Source organism: Apteryx rowi, unplaced genomic scaffold (genome assembly GCF_003343035.1).
Source record: "Apteryx rowi isolate R43461 unplaced genomic scaffold, aptRow1 scaffold_235, whole genome shotgun sequence".
Taxonomy (NCBI): Eukaryota; Metazoa; Chordata; class Aves; order Apterygiformes; family Apterygidae; genus Apteryx; species Apteryx rowi.
The window spans coordinates 139,195-163,090 of record NW_020448697.1 but is presented as its reverse complement, the minus strand read 5'-3'; the positions used below and the strand labels follow the sequence as shown (position 1 = coordinate 163,090).

General features: G+C 38.5%; 1 protein-coding gene across 1 annotated transcript in view; it reads right to left on the bottom strand.

The window, feature by feature from the left end:
- Nucleotides 1-23,896, bottom strand: part of LOC112966146 (5'-nucleotidase domain-containing protein 1-like) — a 96,527-nt gene that overhangs the window by 5,375 nt on the left and 67,256 nt on the right. Inside the window, exons 5-7 of the mRNA XM_026065944.1 lie at nt 16,860-16,978; nt 15,683-15,841; nt 8,844-9,012 (exon numbers count right to left, since the gene is read on the bottom strand). Coding sequence (XP_025921729.1) covers nt 8,844-9,012; nt 15,683-15,841; nt 16,860-16,978 — 447 coding nt within the window. The remainder of the gene's footprint in view (nt 1-8,843; nt 9,013-15,682; nt 15,842-16,859; nt 16,979-23,896) is intronic.

Genomic DNA, 23,896 nt, shown 5'->3' with positions numbered 1-23,896 from the left:
TGTTTGCTGTATCAAAATAAAGCTCCTGAAATATTGAAGTCAGCAAGAGCAAAGCATTCCTTCTATCCGTTATGTGAAAGTCATCGCTGCTGCCCACACACTGTGACTGGAAAATTAAAGAGAGGTGGGTGAGGGAGAGAACGTGGGTGGGTGCCACGCGGGCGAGGGAGGGAAAGGAACCACGGAGCAAGTGGGAGGGCCTTTGGTACAGGCATGCTGCACTGAATGAAGTCAATGATAAAAATTCCTAGTTCAGAGGCGGCTGTCACTTCGAAAGTGCTGTGTTTGCCAGTGCAGTTTATTTCTAGGCATCCAGGAACAGAGAATAAAACTAGTCCCAGTGAAAGTGCAGATTTGCTGCTTTAATTGCACCTTTGCCAACATGGGTCTATTGGTCAGAGAACAAGCCTGCTGCTATGCCAGTAGACATGTGCAGCATGGGCTTGACCTAAAGAAGAGCTTCGCTGTCACCGGGGGTTTTTATCGGTCACTGTTCTGTTGTATCTAACATGGGAAATGGGGAAATGGGAGAGAACGTGAGCAGCAAGCTGCTGGGAGACATGGAGCAGAGGACTCACTGTCAGAGATATAGAGAGGGATGAGTGCCCAGGGGATGGAAAGATGATCCCACCTTGACAGGTGAGATTGCTCATGGCATGCAGTTTCACTGCAATTTTCTTGGGAGAAACAATTCACATGACTTAAGGTCTACTCGACAGCAAAGGGACTGCTGGCCCCTGTTTGAACACCACAGCTGTGCACATGGCATGCGCTAAACTAGTATCTGAGCCTGTGTGGGATACTGGTCTATGATCATCTTTGATCATCCCTGCCCGGGGTAAACAGTGGATGCAAAGGGTGATTTGCGGTCTAAGTCGGTGTTGGTGAGGCAATGCGCAGGGTGATGCGGAGGTCTCACCACTCGACATTGTTCCACCCAAAACGACGCCTGGGGCAAGGTGGGAGTCTTGCAGCGTGGTGTTGTTGCTAAGGGCAAAAAAAGGCCAGCAGCCAGTGACGCCCTCCACTGAGCTCGACAAGGACCAATCATCCCACAGTGTTTGGCTCAGCCCCACCTCACCAAGAGGATAAATTCAGCGCATAAACGTTCCTCCACTTTGAGGGTGAGAACACCAACCTACGGACGGGTTGACGGGCCTGGACCTCTCTCCTCCCCAAACAGGGGCACCTCTTTGGTAAGGTTTGCGCCTCCGACAAYGTCGGACATTACCCCGGGAAAAATACCATTGTTGAAAGCGCTTAATTATCAGTTTGAGCTCAAAAAGTAGAATTTGTTGCAGTAAGTGCATTTATCACCGGTAATCCTGAACCTGTTGGATCTGTCGCCTTAATAAATTGTTTTGTTCAACTTTGCGAAGGTGACTCAGTGAAAGCCCTCTGAGAAGGGCTCTGGCAGGCAAACACTGATTACCAAATAAGGGAGGGCCTTTCCACCCTTTCCCTCCCTTCACGTGACAGCCTGATAAAGTCTGCAGTAAAGAAAAGCCTTAGAAATTCCTTTGCTGTTTTATTTTTGTTTGAGAAAACTTGTTATTTCTATGAGAAGGAAATAATGTTCTCTCATTCTTGATTTATTTTAAGTGACGCTTTTGGGGGTATCCTTTGAGGGAACAGCCTTGTGTGGTTCTAAGCTTGATCTGGAACTGATCAAAAGAAAACAGTAGACTATAACATTCTTCGATGAAAATATTAAGGCTTGGCTTAATCTAAAAAAAAMCCAACAAAACACTGTAAGACTGTAAGAGAATGTCAAGACCCTACAAGCAGGTGTTGGTCTTTCAGGGACCTGCTAATTAATTAGTTTGACTGACTCACCTCGGATATAAGGGAGGTGGGCATTGCTTCGTCAGTAAACTAAAAAAGTTAACCTAAAAACAATCAATTGTTTGAGACTACAGGTGTTACTGATGAAGAAAATGAAGTAAATTGCCTTTTTAATCTGTGAAGGCATGAAAGTTATACGGCAGTAAAAATACAGTGAAGATTTTGCTTAGGTTTYACTTTCGTTATGGGTTAAATTCACCAAGATCAACTTTACTCTCCAAACTTGGGTTAACCTCAAGTTCCCCTGTCTTGTAAAAACAAATGTTTTCTCTCTCTTTCCCTGTTTTGTCCTCAGAATCGGTGACATTGCCTACCTTTAGGTAGAAAACCACACACACACACACATTGAGCTTTTTAAGCAGTGAAGACAAAGYCTATGCTATTTTCCTGTGTGTTATCATCTTAATCCAGAGGGAATATGTTAGGCATCAATCCAGAGTACAAAAAAGTTTCCAGCAATGTTTTGGTCTATATGAGATTGCAGGGTATGTAAAATTCCAATCTAATCAAGAAATATTTCCAATAGTTGGTGACTTATCTATTTTCACTGTTTTTCACATTTACAAACTATCAACACTTTGTATTGCCACCGGTGTTTTAAAAGAAGCAATCCAAAACCACCCCATAACACTAGGGCTAGTCAAAACCCAATTATAGCTTTATGAAATTATGCTGCCTGAGTTGAAGGATAACTTTAAAATAGAAATGACTGAGTGGTTCCCCTTTTCTTAATGAGTTGCTCATGAGTTGTCCCTTTAATCTTTTAGAGGTGGCTGTGCTTTGACATCTCACAGAGCAGAATAAAGATTGCAGGAACATTTCTGTCAGTTATTGGCTAGGAAGTAATCTTTTGGGTTATGCATGATTTGACAAGGCCTTCAGGGGCAAAAGTCAATACACGTATGTGGAGGAGCAGGGAAAGGCTGAACAAATTGTAATGCACTGAAAAACTGTCCTTTCTATGTTCAAAATTACTACCAATAATCAAATTTTCCCTTTGGGAAATACTGTGTCCTGAAGAATTTTTACAAGCTAGTTCTAATCTACTGAAAAATAATTTGTTATGGCCAAAATGTAGTTTACTGTCAGTTTCAGTCATATTTTGCAGATGAAAAAATAAAGGCATTATATTTGTCTGTCATGTTGTATGACAGACAGGTATGTTTTTCTCTCTCTTAAATCAAGAACACTGAAACTATTTTCCTGGAACAGATGAATCAGATTAACATTATCTGATGCTTTTCAATTTTCACACAAACTCAGAGCAAGATACTGATAATGTATTGAGAACACCCATTTTTTCTGTAGTAAATTATCTTTGCTATCAGTTTATTTACTTGTGTCAAAACCTCAGAATCAGAAACCCACAGAAATGATTCTGTCATATGTATATATATACACACTAGTTTTTTAAAAATGCATTTCATGCATTAAAAAAAAATATAAAAATGATCTCTTAGGGCTTTTAATAGCAGTTACTATTCCATAAAGCATTTTGTTAAACTTAGTCTCTAGCTGATATTGTATAGATACATGCTTACACTGAAATTGATGGGTAAAAGTACAGTTGAAAGGGAAGGCATTAGATATCAAAGGATACTGCTAATTAACAAGTAATTTATAATATAGATACCTCTATATGTCTAAGTACATTATACGTCCATTATTGTATTATTTGAACAAGTAAGAGCATATAATTATCACTCCAGTTACATGAAAAACAAATTTAATTTTAATAGGAGCTGCATTTGGCTTTAGATGATGTAATTTCAATGAAAAACCATAGAACAAATATATTCGAATACAGGTTTTTTTGGTTTTACTTCAGCAACAATTAAGAAYAATAATGTTCATGATGTACAAGTGAGTACATGGCTACATGCTTGGTTAATAATGACTTCCATAGCACCAGTAGATTCTTCAAGTACATTCAGCTTTAAAATATTTGTTGAAGAAGGAGTGTGGGGTTTGCAATTTTAAGTCAATCTGTGATGGGCAGACTTGCATATCTGTGACATGCTATGCCAGATTTACTGTCCCAGGCACAGCTGCCTTGTGTTTTCTATTGTGCAGATAATTTGCAACTCTAAGCAGAAGCATGAACTTCTTTGCCATGGTTCACTTGCAATTTTATCATTATATTTATACTGCAAGCAGACTGACTCCTCGAACTCCTGCAGAAGGAAGCAGGGTATAGATCCGTAGGCCTCTTTAAAGAGACAGTTTTGACAAATTATAACTAAGATTTTTCTCTTGTACTAGCTAATTGAAATAACAATATGGCATGAAGAAAAACTTAGGGACTCATATGCGCAAAGCATGATGAGATTTCATATAGCTTGCTAGTTTAAAGAAAATGCATTATTTTCATGCGTGACATAGACTTGATTATCAAATTTCCAAAGTGTGAAATAAAGATTGCATGCATAAAACAGTTAGATTTACACTCATTCTTTTTTGAAGTGCAACTGTTTTGAGTTTCTACACTGCTCAATCTCCTGTTCTTGCTTGCAATCATTTTTAATCTTATGGCAAAACTCACCATTCAGAGGTTATGTGACAAGTTCAGCAGATTAGGTTAATAATCATGAAATTTTAAAACAGTCTATCTTGAGTTCTCTTTATTGGGATTTAGGGCCCACTTTTTCAAGCTCCTTTTTGGAACAAAGAGCCTAAATTTCCTCCATAAACTCTAAAACTACACAGTTACTAATCATGGAATTCTTTGAGGTGGGACTTCAGTAAAAACACCAACCATGATGAGACTCAGAACAAAAACGGTAGTTTGAAATATAGATCTTAAATTGTTAATCAAATGGCAATCTGAAATGGCATCACTGGCTAGTGATGCAGGACATGTCTTTATTTACATGGGCATTTGGAAATTTGATCAAAAAGCAGCAGAATAGCAGTAGTACACTACTTGAATGTAAAGTTCAGATAATGCAGGTTGGTAGATAAGAGTATCTGGCTCTACTTGGCTCAAACCAAACTTTCTAAAGTCAAGTAGGATATATTACATACTGTGGTTTATTCAAAATGTCATTTTTCAGACAAATCCCCATACCTTTTAAGTTCCATGTGGGAGCTAGGATGGAAAGTTCCCACAGTAATGGATCCTGGTCTTGAAAATTTGGCTTACAGTATCATTGTGCTTTAAAATAGTCAAGAACTGTGAGGGAACTGTAAATGAGGAGAGATTCAATAGCAGAAAAGTGAAGGAACAGATGGTCTTGTGAATGAGGCATTAAGAATAGGCGTAGGAGTGTTGGCTTCATTATTTTATTAACCACTTACTGTCAATATAATCATGAGTTCCTCAGCTTTCAAAAAACTTAAGAAAAACTTCCCTGCTTACTAAAGTGGTTAATAGCTCATAAAAGACCTATGAAATGCTTAGAAAACTTTCAGTTTAACTCATTTCCTCTTACTATTACAGAGATACAGCCATAATGCTTCTCTTCAGTTAAACTTTCTTAATGTCTTCTTAATGTCAGGGTGATAATATCTTCAGTGAAGAGTTTTGCTTAACTTCTGTCTGATTTCCCTTCCAAACCAAAAAAAGTATACAGAACACATGATGGAAGACCCTTTCTGTCCTTTGGGCAATTTTAGCAGTAACCAAAATGTCCTTTGTTTCATGCTCAAGGAAAATGCCTACACCTCTTCAGGGACTGTCAGAAGAGGTTAGATGACAAACTGTGACCTAGTAATCTACAATCCCACTAATACTTTGCTTGTTAGAGACCAGATGAGAATTCAGAATTTCGATGTATCTTTCAAAGCAAACCGCTTTTGAGCCAGATATTAAATTTTCAGCTATAGATGAGGACAGAAGTAACAAAGAAAAACTATAGAAATTTAGCACAGAAAGATAATGAATTGGACTATTTTTTCATCAAGCTGTCATTTTACTAATTACACAAACAATTTATGTGCATGCTCAGTTACTTTATACGTTGAATAGCCAAAAACTGTGACAGCAGCATTCCCCATGAAACCCTTTTCCTAGAATATTTTTTGATAAATACCAGATTTTTCCATTTTTTTATATGTATAAATTCTTTAGGTGAAAATACTAAAAGGCATCAGCACCAAACTCACAATACTTCAGATGGAAAAAAAGAGAACTGTCAAAGTTTTTTTTTTTTTTTGTTCCAACATCTCTAAGCAGAGCTACAACTTTTAAAATATTTTATATATTTCCTGTATTTTAAAAAATGGAAACAAGCCCTGAAAGGTTTTATTAACCAAGATAAAATTCTGGTAATACCTTCAAAGGAGTTCTTATAAGAATCTTGGGGAAAACTCAGCAATTTTTGTAAGACACTATTATTTATTTTGTTAAAAAATCTTTTTCAATGAAAAGAACATTTTTAGAAGTAAATCAAGCTGTTCTTTATGCCCAGATATGTATTACATCCAAGCAACATGAATTAAGTGTATTTTAAAGATAGTATAACAGTGACTGTTTGGCTTTCACCAAATATTTTTGCAGATTATAATCTGTTAGGATATTTATTTCGATGTGGCACTTACTGTAGCTCAAGGAGACATACAAAGGCCAGTTCAGTTATTGCTAATAGTGAAGCAATGCTGAATCCAAAACTCAAATTAAGGTGCAAAACACCTTGAGGGAACATGGTAGACGCTCAGTTGGTCAGATCACACTGAGCTGTGTGCTGCTGTGGCCACACTGCTAGCAAAGCTCAAGCTGGTGGAGGATCACTTAGCCCACACAATCACCAAACCAGTGCTGTGGTTGCACATTTGGACTTGGACCTTCTTGAGGAAGGGCCTATGTTTTTTGCAAATTGGCACAGGGAAGTCCTCTGCCAGCAATTAAAATATGTGAGTAGAAAAGGAAAAGCCAGAGTGCATCAGACTCACAGAACCAGTTTGAATCTCTTGTAGCTAGTTATTCCAAAATAAATGCAGCTAGGCTACGACTTACAACCATAGCCAAAAACTTCAGGGCTTGGCAAAGCAGGGACTCACACAGCTTGCTGTAACGGGAGTTAGACAAGGTATGCTAGAGGAGTCAGGAATTCCTCAACATCCATAATAATGAACATCTGCTCTTCAGTACAAACAAACAAGAAATACCTCTCTCTGTAAGAAACCATAGATGGTCTCACACATTCAGCTTTGAGTTTCTCTCCAGGCACACAGCTGCAAGTTAGAATTGTTAGCTCTGACCTATCCTTTAGCTCTGGGATATAGGTTGAGAAGACACCAGTCACTGCCCCAGCACGGGTCGGATGCAATGGGGGGAAGGCCCTTCCCCAGGACAGAGTATTTCTCCTAATGGAGTGGGACATTGCAGAGGCTCCACAGCTGATGATCAAATTGGAGGGAACAGACAGCTGCAGTGTTCCCACACTTCACCACATAATGTGCAGCTATATAACTATTGGTCTCACCCCTTCATCTGTCGCTGGAAACTTTCCTTGAAACCTTTGCAGTTTAAAGCCTTTGCTAGCCATGCAAACTGAGCTGTGCTTTGGAGGAGCTGGTTGGAAGGCAGATTTTCACAGAACAAGGCTGCCCAATATATTTCCTGTAGGCCAATATCTTTTTAAAGCAAACCCCAGAATGACTCAGGAAGAAGTATTAGAAGGGAGTCTTACAGAAGTTGTCTCCCTCCTGGCAATTTTCCTTCTTATATTTGAGCTCTGTACCTTTAGGCTGAAATACTCACTGCAACACAGTAAATGTCAGAAGTGTAAACAAACTGTGGCACCGTATGAGTTTATCTGTTTTGAGATATTCTTATAATGTAGAAAAATGTGTAGAATATGATTGCAAAGACCTCTAATTTTGTCATTCACTGACTCCAAAATGTTATCAGCTTTTTTAAGAGTCAGTGATAATATAGCCTGTGTTCTGGCAACAGAATAGAAATAGCTGCTTTGCAAATCTGAAATGCTCTTTCAGAACAAGTTTTTATTCATTGGCTTTATGCATGAGGTAGGCTCCATCTGAACAGAGGGGCAGTAAATTAAATATTTGCTGTGTTCTTCATGCAGCTAAGCACATCATTCATGTAATAATTTATTTATTCCTTTAGGCATGTTGTATCAATAATGTTGAGTTAGGAAAATGATAAATTGGTAATAGAGGACCTTCACCACCACTTCATAACCAGTTGATGAGTATTGCAGTTACAAAGTTATTGCAGTATTACTGCTACAATTATTGCTACAAAATAACACGTAGTTCATCCAGGGTAAATTAGGTAGAAAAAACGGAAGATCAATCATAATTCCTCACAGTCTTGAAAGTCTAAAGTAAATTCTCAAAACAAAGTGATTTTTAGGGCCGATTTGGAGAAAAAGAAATTGCTTGTGATGGCCTTTTTTGCAGATAACAAGAAGATTCTAAGCTCCAGTTCTGTCCATAATGATGCCGTTTCAAAAGAAATACACATATTAAAAAATAATCAAAAAGAAAGAGAAAGAGAACCATAGTCCTAGGCATTCTTGGCTACATTACACTGTTGTGTTCATTCATCTCCATTTCAACTGTAATGGGACAAGTAAGTGAACTGATTCAGAATTAAAGGGAAACATATTTGGAAGCTGAAAAAACACAAGTAATTTTGCATGTGTGTTTGTTTCCTACTGTAACTGAAAGTAGAAACAGCAAACTAGTGTGGGGAAGTCCTGACCAAACTCAAGTACTAACCTGCAGTCCGTGAAATGTTGAGTTCTGTTTCTAACATAGGCTAAATTAAGTGTCTAATACTTGCAGATACAAAAAAAAAAAAAAAAAAAAAACCCACACACCCCAAACCCACAACCCTGAACTGGGTTGGCAGACAACTATTACAAGCATAAACATCAAAATAATTACTAGTCATATATTGTTGAGTGATATTAAGAGAGTATTTTTGAATGCATATTGCACACATAATCTCAAAAATAGATCTACATATGACAAAATTACTGTGAATATTACATGTTCATTAGGGGGAAAAAAAAAAAAATCTTCCTTACCTGCTATTGCTTCAAGACTAGGGATTGCAATAGTGCTGTAAGTGCTAATGCATTTACAGGACCATGTGCTAACTAAGGTTTCCTCAGCATTTCCCATGCCTGGTAAGCTGTCCACAAAGAAAGAGCCCCACTGCTTAGATACAGAGTAAGGAGCTTTGGGGGGATGTCCCTGAAATAAAAGACAAATATGTAAGCTTACGAAAAATATTCTATCTTCTTTCTCTATCCAACCACAAATATTAGTTTAAGAAACTCAGTATTGATTCTCTGGTTTTCTGGGAAAACTGTATCATGTCTCAGGAGCAATGCGTCTTAAAAATATTATAGAAGAAAACAATAAAAATCTTTCTCTAATAAGGCCCCAAACTCCTGTTTGTGCAATTTATTGATTCCCTAGGATGTATAAAGTTGGCTTTAAATATTTTTCCTTTAAAAATCTTTTCTTCTCCATGCTTTTTATTTTAGCATGAATAGCTTGTTGCCTTTCTCTGCTGGAGAAGCCAGTAGCCCATGACACAGACTATAGCCCCACCTGGAATCCTTTGCATGAGAAAGGAGTCTACCATATGCTGAATGGCAGAGGGAGTAACTGCAAAGGACGTATTATTTTAAATGTATTATTATATCTGTTTCTGAGCTGTTAAATAACTGAGGATGAAGTCACAGCATCCATGGAGAGTCATTCAGTTAGCTAGCAAATTATGAAAATTTGGTATTTTTCATGTATATTTTTAGACATCAACATGTAGATTCATTATGTTTTAAAGAAAGTAATAAGCAGCTTTGAGAACTGATTTTTTTTTTTTTTCCCCTGCGGTTCATCTTGAAACCTGCTATATATTGCCATGGGCAGCCAGAAAAAAATCCAGACACCTCTACAGAAAGATTAAAAAAACAAACCTGCAAACTACACTATAGAAAATCTGTTAAAGTCATTTGTGTGCAAAGTATATTTTCAGACCAGCAAAGCACAGAACAACAGATATCCTAGCCTGTGCCTCCAGATTCTTGAACTTTTGTACTTCATTTTTCATTTATCCCCTTTCTTAGTAATTTTGAGAATGTGCTGAAATAGTTCTTATTTATGACAGATATCCTTGATCTTGATCACAACAAAGCTCCAAAAATCCAACAGAACAAAAACAAACCACACAGAGTTTTTTTAGTGATTCTGAGTAGCAATTCTTATTCTGTGTACTTGTTTTTTTTGCAAGGGAAGAATTAACTTGGACAAATGCAGATATTGGTTTCTGTCTATTGCTGAAAATAGGTTGGAAAAAAACCCCATATCTTTGATTTCAAAACAGCAGTTAACTTATGAGCCAGGTTCTTCATTTTTTTCTACACACAAGGACAGTCTCTTACATTTATTTTGCTAAATCTTACCTTTCCATGCAAATCTCAGGACTTTACATCAGTTATAATTCAATATAGATGCTATGCTGAATTAAAATCAATTTGCCAGCTGGATGACACATGCAGAAATCTCATAAGACAATGCCAGCTGCTCAGATGGTTAAACAACCCCCCCCCCCCCAATACTGGCCCACACAAGCATTTGCACATATGACGGGCCCTTGTTTTTTGACAAGAAAAAACATCAGAGGTTTCTGTCTTTTGAAATAGTTATGGTTGGTTCAACAGGCAATTAAAATTGCAATCTGCATAAATGAACTGATTTTTTTCAGAGGTCTGATGGTTAGAGTRGCGATTTCTTCCTTGTCCTCATAAGCAGGAGGAAGATAAAATTAGAAATTACAGCCTATGTCCTTAATAAAACCAAACACTGTTAAATATCGAAATTGCCATCAAGTCACCTGGTATAGAACTTTTATTATTTTGCTACTGGCTTATCTCCCCATGACGAGAATGGTTTAATAGCTAGGCTACATCTAGAGCTCAAATCTGCAAAGAACTGTCAAAGCTTTGCCCAATAAAATGATCCCTAGAAAGTATCCAATATCATTCCCTCTATCATTCTGCTGCTTTCCAAAGACTTCCACATGTCACGCGAAGCGTACATAGTCTGCAACCAAGGCTAGACCATGAACCACCACAAAGTCCGTGAAATCAGACAGCAGTTCCTTGGCAAAATCACTGCTCTTCACACACGTGGAGACATGCATGCAACCATGGAGTTGAGGAGCTCTGGACACTGCACCATCCGCTCTTGCAGATCCCAAATGCGGGTTTGCTCTCACTGCAGGACAATAAATGCTGGGAAGTGCTGAGCCATCTCTCTTTTGTATGCAAGCCGCTCTGAACGTTTGCTTTTGCTCTCAGGCATATTAGTCTAACAGTAACAGCAGGTTAGATGTTGATTGTGTCAATTCAGGCTACAAAGCCTCAAAGACTGTGTCTAGACTTCAGAGAAATAATGATGATACAACTAATCCCCAAGTCCCAAGCTTTTCACTAACTTAAACCACCTGGAATACTTACTATTACCTTACTTGATTAACTGCAGACAACAAGGGCCTGTTAACAGACCAGGCAGAATCTGTTAATAGGACCCTTGGGTAAGAGTAATTTGTCTGCTTACAAATGGCCTATTTAAAATTGAAATAGACTGAGCTCTGATGTTTTTGTCCATTTGGTTTGGAGGTGAAAGAAAAAAAGAACATAAATGAGACAGGAGTGAAAAGTGCAGCTGAGAAGCCTTGTGTATGCAGTATGTTCTCATCTTTTAAAGGCATTTAAATGGAGATTTGCCATCCATGCCATTGTCTTCGTACCAAGCTCCGGGCACAAGGATTGCTTTACTGTATACTGTATCTTGCATTCAGTATCATAGATGGTACTGATGGCTATACTGATGGCCATGTGCTTTGTGCCTGGTTACTAAAACCACCACTGACTCTTAGTGCCAGAAAAAACAATGGTCAAAGTATAGTTTTGCCTGCATCACGGCAAGTATTTGAGCTGTTTCAGCCAGCACAGCTTTGCTGGTAAGGGATCAGGACAAACAGATGTACCTGTATAACACAGCTATGTTGGGCTGTGCAAGCGGGCAAACCTGCCGCTCGTCTACCTTTTCCATGGAACCTGCTCCCCACAAATTGGGAGTAAACATAAAACATCTCACCCATAATCATTGTAACTAAATTAAAACATGGATCACTATAAGCAGGCTTCCCTTAAAAAAAAGATAGTCATCAGATACAATTATAAACTAATAAAATGCATTTCACTTAAGGATATTGCTTTAAGGATACTGCTTATCTTATTGGGCTTCACAACACCCCATCAGGTTGTTCCTGACAGTACTATTAGATATGTGTTAAAGATAAACAGGAATAGAGAGATAAACAGAGCCAAAAGACACAGAGTAATTAGCCCTTGTCTAAGGTCACTCAGAGGGAGTCCTGGAAATAACAGGGGCTCAAGGGACCTGACTTCCCCCACGGAGCAGCCACAAGACAGTACTGTAAAATGGATTTTTCCTTCCAACTGAAATCTATTATCTATATTTGCCAGTAATTTCTTAGTTTTATGCTCCATTCATTCCCATAGCTCAAGTTTTTTTGCACACAGACTAGCTCCTCCATAATAATTTCCCTCGAAATCCTGGGATAAATTCCAGCTTTTCTTAGAGTTTTCATTGATGAAATTGATCACACATTTAAAGAGCAGAGGGAAAAAACAAAGCATCCAGGGAAGGAAACCAACCCCCAAATCTGGGGGGAATCTAATTTCAACATGATACTTGTCTTTTTTCCCCCCCCCCCCCCCTGCATGCTGTAATACACTTAAGAGCTGAGTAATTGCATGAATGGTTTTAGTCTGCTGTTCTCTTGCTCATCTGGTTATGACTCACATACTTGAAAGAACTGCAGTTGTTACCATAATTTCACAGTTAAGTGTATCTGGTTTGTATCATGCCCTCAATTGAAGGGGAAAAGACAAAAAAACTACTAATGAAAATGGAAATTACTAGCCTCCCAGTTTGTGGAGGTTGTGTGAGGAGGTTGTTTTCTTCTCCTCTCTCTTTTAGTGATGAAACACCACACATATAGCTGAAAACATTTTTTTGTAATTTCTTTCTGAAAGATATAATTGCAAATTAGAGGTAATACTTTATTTTTTTAATGTTATTTTGTGAAGATTGCTAGAAGGAAGGGCTGCATCTTGCATCAAAGAATGCATCTCGGCACATGCTGCATGGCTTGCAAACTTTGCAACAGTAGAGTAATATTTTTTATTACTGATGAATGAGAAGGCTAATTAATAATACTAAATCTAATTTGTTAGCGCCAGTTTTTCAAAGAAATTGACTTTGTGCAAGCCTTTGAATTGGCTTTTCTCCCCTTTTAACCAAAGGGTTAACAGGAGAAGCTGATCAGGGGAATAAAACTAAAACATTCATAGGCTTGCAAAGGGAATCTCTTTGAACTACTCCCGTTAAGTCCGTGGTGTCCAGTCAACTGCAGAGATATGGATGTGACCTGTTGTTCAGACTCCAGTGAGCAGCAGGGTAATGAAATAACACCACTGACCTGCCGTGGCCCCTTGCTTCGGATTCCTTTAATCAACACAATTCATTTCTCCCGTGCTTACTCGCTGTCACTGCTAGCGGATGTAAACTGAGCAGAGGTTTTGTGTGGCAGACACGGTGTCTTACCGAGCTACTGCAGTCTGTTACCATGAACACTACAGGTTTAGCGAAATGTCAAACACCTGTCTAAAAGTCTCAATTTCCCGCTTGATAGCTACAGCGATACAGAAGATGGGTCTGGTGAGGAGTCCACCAGAGGTACTACAACAAGGGAAAAACAAATCACCACCAAGTGCTTAGAAATACATCGACTCAATAACTTTTCCATTGTACTTCCAGGAAAAGAAACATGTGCTGGCTTTTTGCTTAAAAATGTATGCTTCAAAAGCATATATTTAAAATGCTTAAGAAAACATGCTTGAAAAAAAGAAACAAAACCTTACAGGGATGTAAGCTCTAAGCACTAATGCAGCAAAGTTTCTAGTCAGAGAAAGGCTAAATTTATGGAGAGGAATGAGTTATTTTAACAATGTTAATTAATTTAATCACATTATTTCAACCTATGTAGCACTGTTGCTCACCCTTTCTTTTTTTTTTTCACTGAGGAATATATTCTTTTTGCTAGGAGACTGAGTTTCTTTGTCCTCATTTTTGTTTTTCTACAACCCAGGAAAAAACTTAAATTTTAATTATTATCTTTCCTTATTTCAGCAGGTGAAATGTCCTTGTTTGACCTTACTTTACAAATCAGGATAGTGGCAGAATATATTGTATATTTCTTAAAAGAAAAAGAAAATCACAAAGARATAGATGTCTTTTCTATATTGTTTTAGTCACATTAAAAGCTTCCTTTTCTCCATAAAAAACAGGGGCTTTTAATATGCTTCTTAGTCAGATTTAAAAAAAAAATAAATCTCTCATATAAAGCACCCTATAATATATCTTTATATGAGTAAGTTATATTTTTAATACCCCAAAATATTTATTTAAAAAGAAACAAAATAAGTAAGTGCTTTTCAAAGCAAAGTGTAAAAAGGTGTATATATCTGTGTCTATATCTATCTGCAATCAGAAGAATATTACCTATGGATTTGAGAACAAGAGTAAACACTCCAAAATGACATATTTTCTTCTTTTTCAAACAAAAGATATTATATTAAAAATAACTTTTCCTCAGAAAAGCAAACCTTCTTCTCAAAAATATATATAATTCTCTGTTTATTGTACTGTGTGCACTGTGAACAGTATTATATTTGAACACACATTCTATCAAACCATTCTGAACTGTTACAGAAGGAGTTTTAGGGAAAAATACTTTTACATTTCAGTAAAAAACCCCATATATATATGTTCTTAAAAATGAATAAATAAGTAAATAAATATATATTTATATAAAGAAACAGAAATGGGTTCAATTTCATACTTTGTGAGATGGATATACTTTGAAACTCTATCTTTTCTGTTAAATTGCTTCCCCCACAAGTGCTGGGGACTAAATGCAATTCTAAGTGCCACTTAAGCCTTTGCTTCTCATTCTCTACAGATTATAAGAGACTAAACATTCTGTTTAGCTTTAAAAGGAGGATATGGAAAGTTATCGGAATAGTAGGATACAGAGAGAATAAGATTCCTTATTCTTGTTATGGGGAGCAGATTAGCAGAGGTGCCTCGCTGAAGCTGCGTTATAGTTCCTAAATACTAAATGCTGGAGGTACAACTCCACCCCAAGTGCAATTCCCTATCTTCTTTGTTCTTAAGCAGCAGAGAGAAGAATAAACCATAATACAAATTTCACCTTCCATGGGAGAATTGAAGAGTGGCAGAAGTGCTAGAACTGATCAAAGACCCTGCTTCCCAGCTGCAGGCAACCTAAAAATTAAATTATTTATCCGAGGTAACTCTCAGTAGCCCACAGTTGACCTGTCTTAGAAGCAGTAAACAGGGACATATGAACTGTGAAGAGTTCAGGGTATGGACTTGCAACAAAGAGCGATAGAGTTTCACTTTGCAGGATGCAAGGCAGGTTCTGGTTACTGCAAAGAAGAAAACTGTATTTTTTGGTTAAGGGAAAACACATCCCCCACCTTTTCTTGTGGTCCACAATTGGGCTTGGTTAGGGTAATGAAGACTGTGTGTCACTAGTGCCAAAAACCGAATTCTTACAATGGCAAACTGGAGCCTGATGGCACCATCTTGGTGCGGCTACGAGGACATGCCTAGGAGAGATCCCGAGACTGTCAGCAGCCTTGTTGGACAAGCGGGGTTCTTCTCAGTGCAGGTGGCACTAGGCTTTTCTGTAACTCACTTTCTTCTGTTCCAGGAAACAGCTGCGAGGAACCCTTACCTCATATTTTCCTTTCTTCTCCAAGGGCTCAGATTCAGTCTCTGCAGGCACCATAACTTTGTCCCCTAGAAGCTCCTCTAAGATGAAGACAGTTTCCCAGTTGCTATAGTGACGAGCTGGGAAAATATCCGAGTGCATGCTGTCACCAAAATAAACAACCTACGAGGGAAGCAGCAAATTAAAAGTTATTTGTATATGAGAAAAACAAGCAAGCCATATTTCAAAGACAGAGAAAAAGAGCTCTAAAACAACCTAATAAAAATTCTTCCACGTTTACAGCTGGCCACAACACACACACATCTTATTAATGTCATAGTCTTGAGGTTTTTTCAATCAGCTCACTTCAAGCTTCTCCATAAGCAAAAGGCTAGCCCCGCATACCTTCCTTATTTGACCTTCCAGTGACATTACAAGGCAATGTCAGCTTGGGACTGACACACAGGACAGCACTGAGATTTTTGATGGACTGAAATAGCCTGCCAGGAAGCAGTAGAAAAGTTTAAAAAGAAAATACACTAAATAAATGGAATGCATTTTGGACAACGTTGGAAACAAAGAAGAACACAGAGCATCTCCCACTGATTCAGAACTCTTTTGTACCCAGGTGGTAATTTACCCATTAGGGCAAATGTGCGCCCGCAGTCTTCACTGGCATTTTCACCCAGCCTGTGCTGTAAATGCAGAGATAAAATGATCCTAGTTTTCACTTACGCCACCTTTTCATCCATCTCTCTCCTCAGGGAAATTGTAATAGATAAACACTTGGTTAACTGGGAGATGATGAAGACGCAGGCAGCTTTAGCCTTAGTATATATCAACGCAGCTTTTTTCACACATTATTTAAAGCAGAAGCAGCTACATCCCCTGCCATCCTTTTAGCACAGGGCCTATTTACTAAGAACTAAATAGGAAATATTATGTACTGGGAAAGATGTGGAATAAGCTAAGAAAGAAGTCTCTCACCTTGTGCAGCGATTGACCATTTATGTAAGTGTCAGCTGTGAGGCAGAATGAAGTAGACACCTTGGAAGTGCAATGAAATTGCTCAGTTCAATGGCAGGTGTATGCAGAATAAAACTCCTGACTGATCACATCATTAACCTTAATGCAAGCTGATCTGGTGAATTTTAGACTGAAATGAGATGTTTTCAGGAAAAATTACCCATTTATAACATACCTTGGGGTCCACCTTGCCAGTCATCTTCTTCAGTAGTTCATAAAGATGGATAGCATTACCTTGGGAATACCAGCCAGGCTTATCAAGGGATAACAGAGCCTCCTGCTCTTCATCATTCTCTGAAATCACCAAGCAAAATTGCCTGCTGTTAGTGATAGTAGCACATGCTCCTGTATTTGTGAGACATGTGAGAAGTAACAAGCGTATAGCCTGGAGAACATGGCCTATTTTGACATTAAAACAGTTCCAGTGTCTGGCAAGAGGTTCAGTTCCAGGTTCTGAACACAGGTGTTTGGTAGCTGAGGACTGCTCATGTACAAAGAGTGGCAGGTGATACATGACCTTGTGTATTATTATGTTCAGGAAGCAGGCAAGAAATAGAAATAATGATAGGGAAACGTGTGAGAAAAGAAGCACCTGAGTCTCTTCTGCAGGACCTATAGAAGAGCTGGAGAATGAACGTCATAGGCTTCACCTCTCAAATATTGTACCAGTGAAGGTAGAAAACCACGCAGACAAGAATGATGGAGGAGCTGCTACAGATCTAAGGCAAAACCATGAGATTTGACAGACCATAAGCAACACCATGTACCTTTCCTCACAGACAAATTGACTGCTACTTTTAACACTGACATAAATATAACAAAACAGGTTGAGGTAGTTCTCATGATGTCAGCCAGCCTTAGATCAGCACAAGCAACAGGTAGTTCTGGTTATCAACCAGTTCTGGGGAGATGACAAGTAGACAATATTGCTGCTGATGGTGTAAACTTTCTGTATATCCACACTGGCAGCTGTCACCTAACCAGAAAAATGAGTGGAACCTGAAACTCTGTGGTCATCAGCTAACTGTGCCATAAGCTTAGTTTCTAGCTGATTTTGAGGCAGCTGCGTCTGTCCTGTGTGTGTAACTTTATTGTCCATTCAGGTCCACATGCTATTGCCAGAAGAACTGCTTTTAGCTTCGTGCTGGAGCCAAAATACTAGTCCTAGTGAAATGATAAGCTAGGTTTTCTTCAGAAATATTAATATTAATGGCTTCTCTATCAAAGCAGTTAAACAAAAGGGTGATTTTGTTATTCAATCTCAAGGAAATATATATATTTTTTATTCTGCTGAAAAAGGGGGTATGAGTCTGTGCTGTACTTTGATCTGACTTAGGTAGAGCATCAGGATTCCAATCTTTCTCCTGCTTTATACAACTTAAAATGTGTTAGGAGGAAGACTGAGACAGGGTGAGCAAACTTCACTTGGTTAGAGACTGCTGAAAACTGAAATGTAAATTTTGGAAGAGCAGAGAAATGACAAGATGGCTTTATGTTTAAGAGCAGTTGAGATGTACATGGCACAGTAAATTGTTCCTTGAAGGAAGAAAAAAAAAAAGCAAAAAGAAGGAAAGAGGTATGTGGAGAGACGCAGAAAATCTCTCTTTATTATTACAGATCTAAGAATTTGAATAAACACAGGTTTTATTCTCAGACAAAACAATTCTAAATTAAGGGTGTTTTATAAACAAGGTAAAAACAAGGAAATTCAAGGTTGACACTAGCAACTCATGTGGAACTTATCTGGAAATGTCTTTGCCTTTGTTCTCCTGCAGTAACCTAACAATAATAATAATAAATACGGTAACATCCATGAAAGGAAGTCTCCCTCATTTTACATTTCCTGGCTTTTAAAATACTTTTGACCAAACAACTTTTGATCAAACAGAAGTTTTCAAACTTTTGGGGGATATTTTTWGACATATATGTGAGGCTGGCTGAACAAGTAGACACAATCTTCAAACAACGAGAGGTAAAAAGAGCATTTATCAAAACAGAACTCTTTTGAGCTGTTATCAAAAGAGTTTCTTGAAATTTGTAAAGGTACACACAGCTCTCATGATCCATGACCTATGATCTGCCCATTCAGTCACTGAAGAAAAATGGAGCTAGTTCTAGGGGAGTTTTCAGAATAACAGCATCACTATTGCAGCTGTGAACGCTATGTATTACAGCAGGACCCGGAGGTTCCAGCAAAGAGCAGGACCCTGCTTTGTTACCTCTACAGAAAGGCACAAGGGCAGTCCTGACTGAAAAAAAAAATCACTCTAATTACAAGGTAAAAGATGTCTCACTGTGAGATCCATTATTGTCACCCCTAGCAGTACGATTCATCTAGCTAGGATCTAAATTACTTGGCTAGGCTCCCTTTGTAGGCAACAGAGACAGCAAGAAGCACTTTCTACAGGTCCAGCTCTGGCCATTGACTGTAGAAGGAAAGTGTTTGATTTAACTAGGATCTTCACAGTTAAGTAGCTGAAATTAGGGGAAATTTCAAGCCTCTATTTCCTCCTCTACACACAGAAGCATCAAACAACATCAAGATGTCTCATTCGATATGGTAACACCTTGGTTTGGGAAGAAGCTCCAAAAATCTGAAGAATTAGAAAGGTCCCTTACGATACTTCAGTTGTAGGGTTACAGGATTAACAGATCTGAACTGGCAAGCCTTGCTTCCTGAACAATCTCATATGGCTGCTTGTGCTCAGACAGTTAGTTCAAATATGTGGGTGATATTGTGTCAGTTTTATTGCTATAGTCTAAAATGGGAGGAAATTTACACTTTAATGGTGTTTTCATTTTGGGAGGTCATTAATGAGAAGGGTTTCAAAGCCAGTTACACTTTTCTCGTGGCAAAATATACTCAAGAAAATTACTCTTTGGCACTGGCTGTAAGGCCTCTCGCAGCAGTTTTGCCCTGTAAAAATGAATACATAACAGCTTAAAATACTTTAATGATACAATTTACTTTGAGATTGTCTTATATCCTTGCGAGAGCAGATGCATGATGGTACTCAAGAAATCTCTCCAGTGCCTGCAAAAATGCTGCAAAATGTGATTCTGATAGTTCCTAATGCATCTTAGATGTTCCAAGTGTAACATAGGCTACACTCAATCAGACAAGAGGAAAACTGCTGCTGACCTTCCTTCCATTTTGCTGTTATTGATTCTTGAAAGTTCATTCCAAGGTCAGAAATGCTATAAATATTACTTCAACAGGAAGAAACACATATATAGGTGGGGATGCTAATGCTTCAGGTCATATATTGGGAGGAAAGGGAGATGTCCTGGCAATTTCAAACAGACTGGATAACCAAAAAGAATTTCTCAGATGATTTAGATTGAGTGACTTGCTTGCTTCTGAAGTCTAATATATCACTGGATTCCTGGCTGCAGGCTGAAAACATGCCACAACAAGAAATGTAAAATTATCAAGCAAGGAAAATTAAAATAATTAAAACCAGAAAATGATTCTATTAACACACTCACCAAAACCACAACAGTGATTAAGAGCAATTTTCCTGAGGGGAAATTACTGTTCCTTTCTAAAAACAGCAACAACAAACGCTTGACTCATGCTGGGGCAATACCAGTATCCCTGGAATGGCAATTTGCATATTGCTGTGTTTAACAACTAGGGAAATGTATCCTGATTCAGAAAGCTACTCTGATCACCAAAAGCAGATAGAGTTTTTAAAATAAACCATTTTACTAACAAGATTCGGTATCCTTTTTCTTAAAGTGTCTTAAAATGTCAGTTGCAGGTTTATAACACGGTGTGAAGAACATCTGGTTTCATTCTAAAAGAATATGCAAAAAGTAATCAGTGAAGCTTATTCCCATATAAATGACAATTGATGATAATTTACTTTGGCACAGAATTGCTCTTTGAGAAAGACTACACACGCTTGCTTACTGCAGTATGCTTAGCTATCTGTTTATTGGTTATACCCACCCAGATGGAAATCTGAACACATGAGGTCTTAAGGTTATGTCCACACCAAATGTTAAGCCCAGGATTTGAAGCTAGAGCTCTGTCCTTAACCTGACTGATGTTTACCTTGTTTAAACCCAGCCCATGGGACAGGGCAGCTCTGACCTTTTCTTTCGGGACACCAAAGTGAATTTATGCTTCGACTGTTATTCATCTACAGTCAGTCGCACCTACAATGAGGTTAATTTTCATCAGCTCACCCATAAGGCAGACTGTCCCCTTTTTTTGTATTGCTCCTTAAGTTAGGTGGCCATTAAGTGGCCATCACATACAGATGTGAAGACCTGCAGCTGGCTCACCAGAAAGCCCGAGGACAGCTCTGACCTCCTTGCCTGGGTAGACACTGAGGGAAGAGAGAAAATCCAAGAGCCAGCCTAAGCTGTGCTAGGCTAATACACAATGTGTGTACAGCTCTCCAGTAACCCATATTTCTGCCTTTATGCTTTTCTTCTGATATCCTTTTACCTGTTACTCGAAGTTTCTGTACAGATCCGGATAGACAGGCTATTAGGGTTACTGATTTTTTTTTGTTTGTTTGGGCTCTACGGTGGAATAAAAACATCAACTGACTGTTGGTTGTTGTGTATATACCTGTTCCTGTTTTCCGAATGATGGTCAGCTCTTACAGGCTCTCTCTATGTGTGTGCACTCAGCACAGATGTGAATATGTGTTTAGCACATTGAAGCCTTGGTTTAGACCTCAAGGGGCTGTTGTAAAACAAATAAATATTACAATTCACAACTGTCATACTGATATGCCTCTCTGCCATTCAAAATAATGCCATTTCAGACCCTGAGGGCATTTATATAAAAGCTTGGTTGTATTCCAGCCTGGCTTGCAAGCACAGATAGCATTTCCAGTTCACTTAAGAAACACAAACTCTCCTTTTTGGCAAGGGGCTCAGGGCAGGAAACTACATCTTTTAATGGTGGAGACAAAAGGGAACTGCATAAGCAAAATCCTTTCAGTGGCTTCTTCCAGTTGTAAAGGTAATGGGACGGGAAGACAAAAATTGTAGGGTTCCTCTATGGACCATGCCCTTCCTGAAGAAAGTAAGTACTTATAAGCTTGCTGAGGGTAAAAGTTCACAGTTTAGAGGCACCGTTATGTTGGGTAGTACCCCAAATCCCTATTTATAATGAAACCACCTTTCTTGGCTGGCTGTCAATTGGCAGCATGATTTCTGCAATGCCGTGGTGTCACTGGCTGGTCCTGTAACTGCTGGAGGATGCGTGGCTGAAAATGAATATAGTTCGGAAACTAAGGAAGCTCAGCATGGAACCAAGCCAGAGAAAGGGAGATGCACCAATGCCATTGGAGCTCCTTCCCACTGGGGGCAACAAAGGTGCCTCAAGGGAAGGAGAAGAAGAGCGGCTGAGTGCAGGTGGGGATGTGACCCCCTCTGGTCCGCTCTGTTATCCTGTTGCATTAGTTTGCACTGAAACTGGACCCTTCCCATCTGATAACCTCCCCTTTAAATGTCATAAGCTTAATTGCAATTTTTATAACAGCTAATGGATAATGTGATACTCGGGGCTTGAAATAGCACTCCAGCAGTCCTTACCAAATTGGCACTGCTGAAATCTGAGTGGGGCTAGCTCCTTCCCTATGCTCAGATGGAGACAACATCCCTCCTGCATGTACCTCTGCTGTGAGGCGGCCAGCGCACTGGCCTGTGCTATTTGCTGTACCCATGACAGCCCAGGGACACTGGAAGGATACAGCAGCAGCTGCTGGTCACATGAACGATCGTCCACTGGTCAGGTGCAGCCACTATGTAGATCTTGATTCTTGTATGCTTCCGACAAGGTGGAGTATATAATTTAAAACTCATTTCCCCCTTACTGTAGCTACTGAGACAAAATGCAGGGACCTCCCCCCTCCCGCCCCCCCTGCCCAGCCATCCATTACACTGAAAAACATTTCTTTAAATATATAGAATTTCTAAAATTTCCCTCCTTCCCCGGTTCATTGGGAGATCAAGTGGTTACTGAAACTTTAGAATCGTCTGAACTTTCTCAGAGGCAGCACAAGGGAGGACTAACTGCTAGTAGGGATGCATGTGGGTATTATTGTGTGTTTCCATGTCCCTGAATTATTTTGTGCCCTGGAAGCAGCTGTGAAATCCATCTGCCCCACATATGCACCAGTGCTTGCTAGTCTCATATCTGACTGGATGAGTGCAGGGAAGTGATAAGGAACAAATTATTCCCTTAGCATGATGAACTGAAATAAAAGGTTCAAAACTGGCCAGTGATTTTGGCTGTCTGCATTTTTGGCTGCCCAATCCGATTTTTCAGAAAGTGCTGAGTCTGAAGATCAGTTCCCCTTCTTGCTCATGTGTCATTCTGCCTTCTTTAAGTTGGCTCATGTTTGATGAAACAAAGAGTGAATTAATCAAAATGGAAACTCACTTTTGAAAAACTGGGATGTGAGTTTTAATTWGATGTAGGCAGTGATGCACTTTTCTTAGCTTAGCTACCTCAGCATATATGTGCTCGTTCATATGGAGAACTAAAAAGCAGTACCCCAAAAAGCTGACAATATTCCAGCAGAATGAAAAATAAATATGAATAGAGGTATAAAGAAATATACATATAAATATAGGTATAAATAAAAGTATAAATAAAATACAGGTATACCATCCTGTGAAAAATTTCATAATAATTCATAAGTACTACTTATACAACTACCAACATTTTCTTTTCTCATGATGGACTCGTGTTCTTTTGCTCATTTATAAAGCCTGATAAGACCAAAATACAAAACAGTGTACTTTCAAATTGCCCTGGGCATGTTAGAACTATAGACTTCTTAGAAGAGAGARAGAAAATAAAATATATACAGTTTTAGGTTTTTAGTTTTACTTGAACCTTTTTTGTTTTTTATTGAAATCTGCCTTACTATGAAAGGATTAATTGTATGAAGCAGTAAGATACATAAAGACAACACTGAAGTTTTACTTGTTTATAAGAAAATCAGTATTCCTTTATAGAAGTCAGCAAGTAAGTTATTTTGGTAAGTTTTGATTTCTGTGTTACAGGAACTGAAAATCACATATCATCACAGATTTAGCAATTTGTTTTCAAATCTGTCATGCATTAATTTGCTATATTTCCAAGAATAGTCTGGCTAATGAACAAAGTGTTTCTATCATTTAAAACACTGGTATGATGAAATAAAAGCAAGGCCTTTTTCCTGTTTTTGGAAATGATTC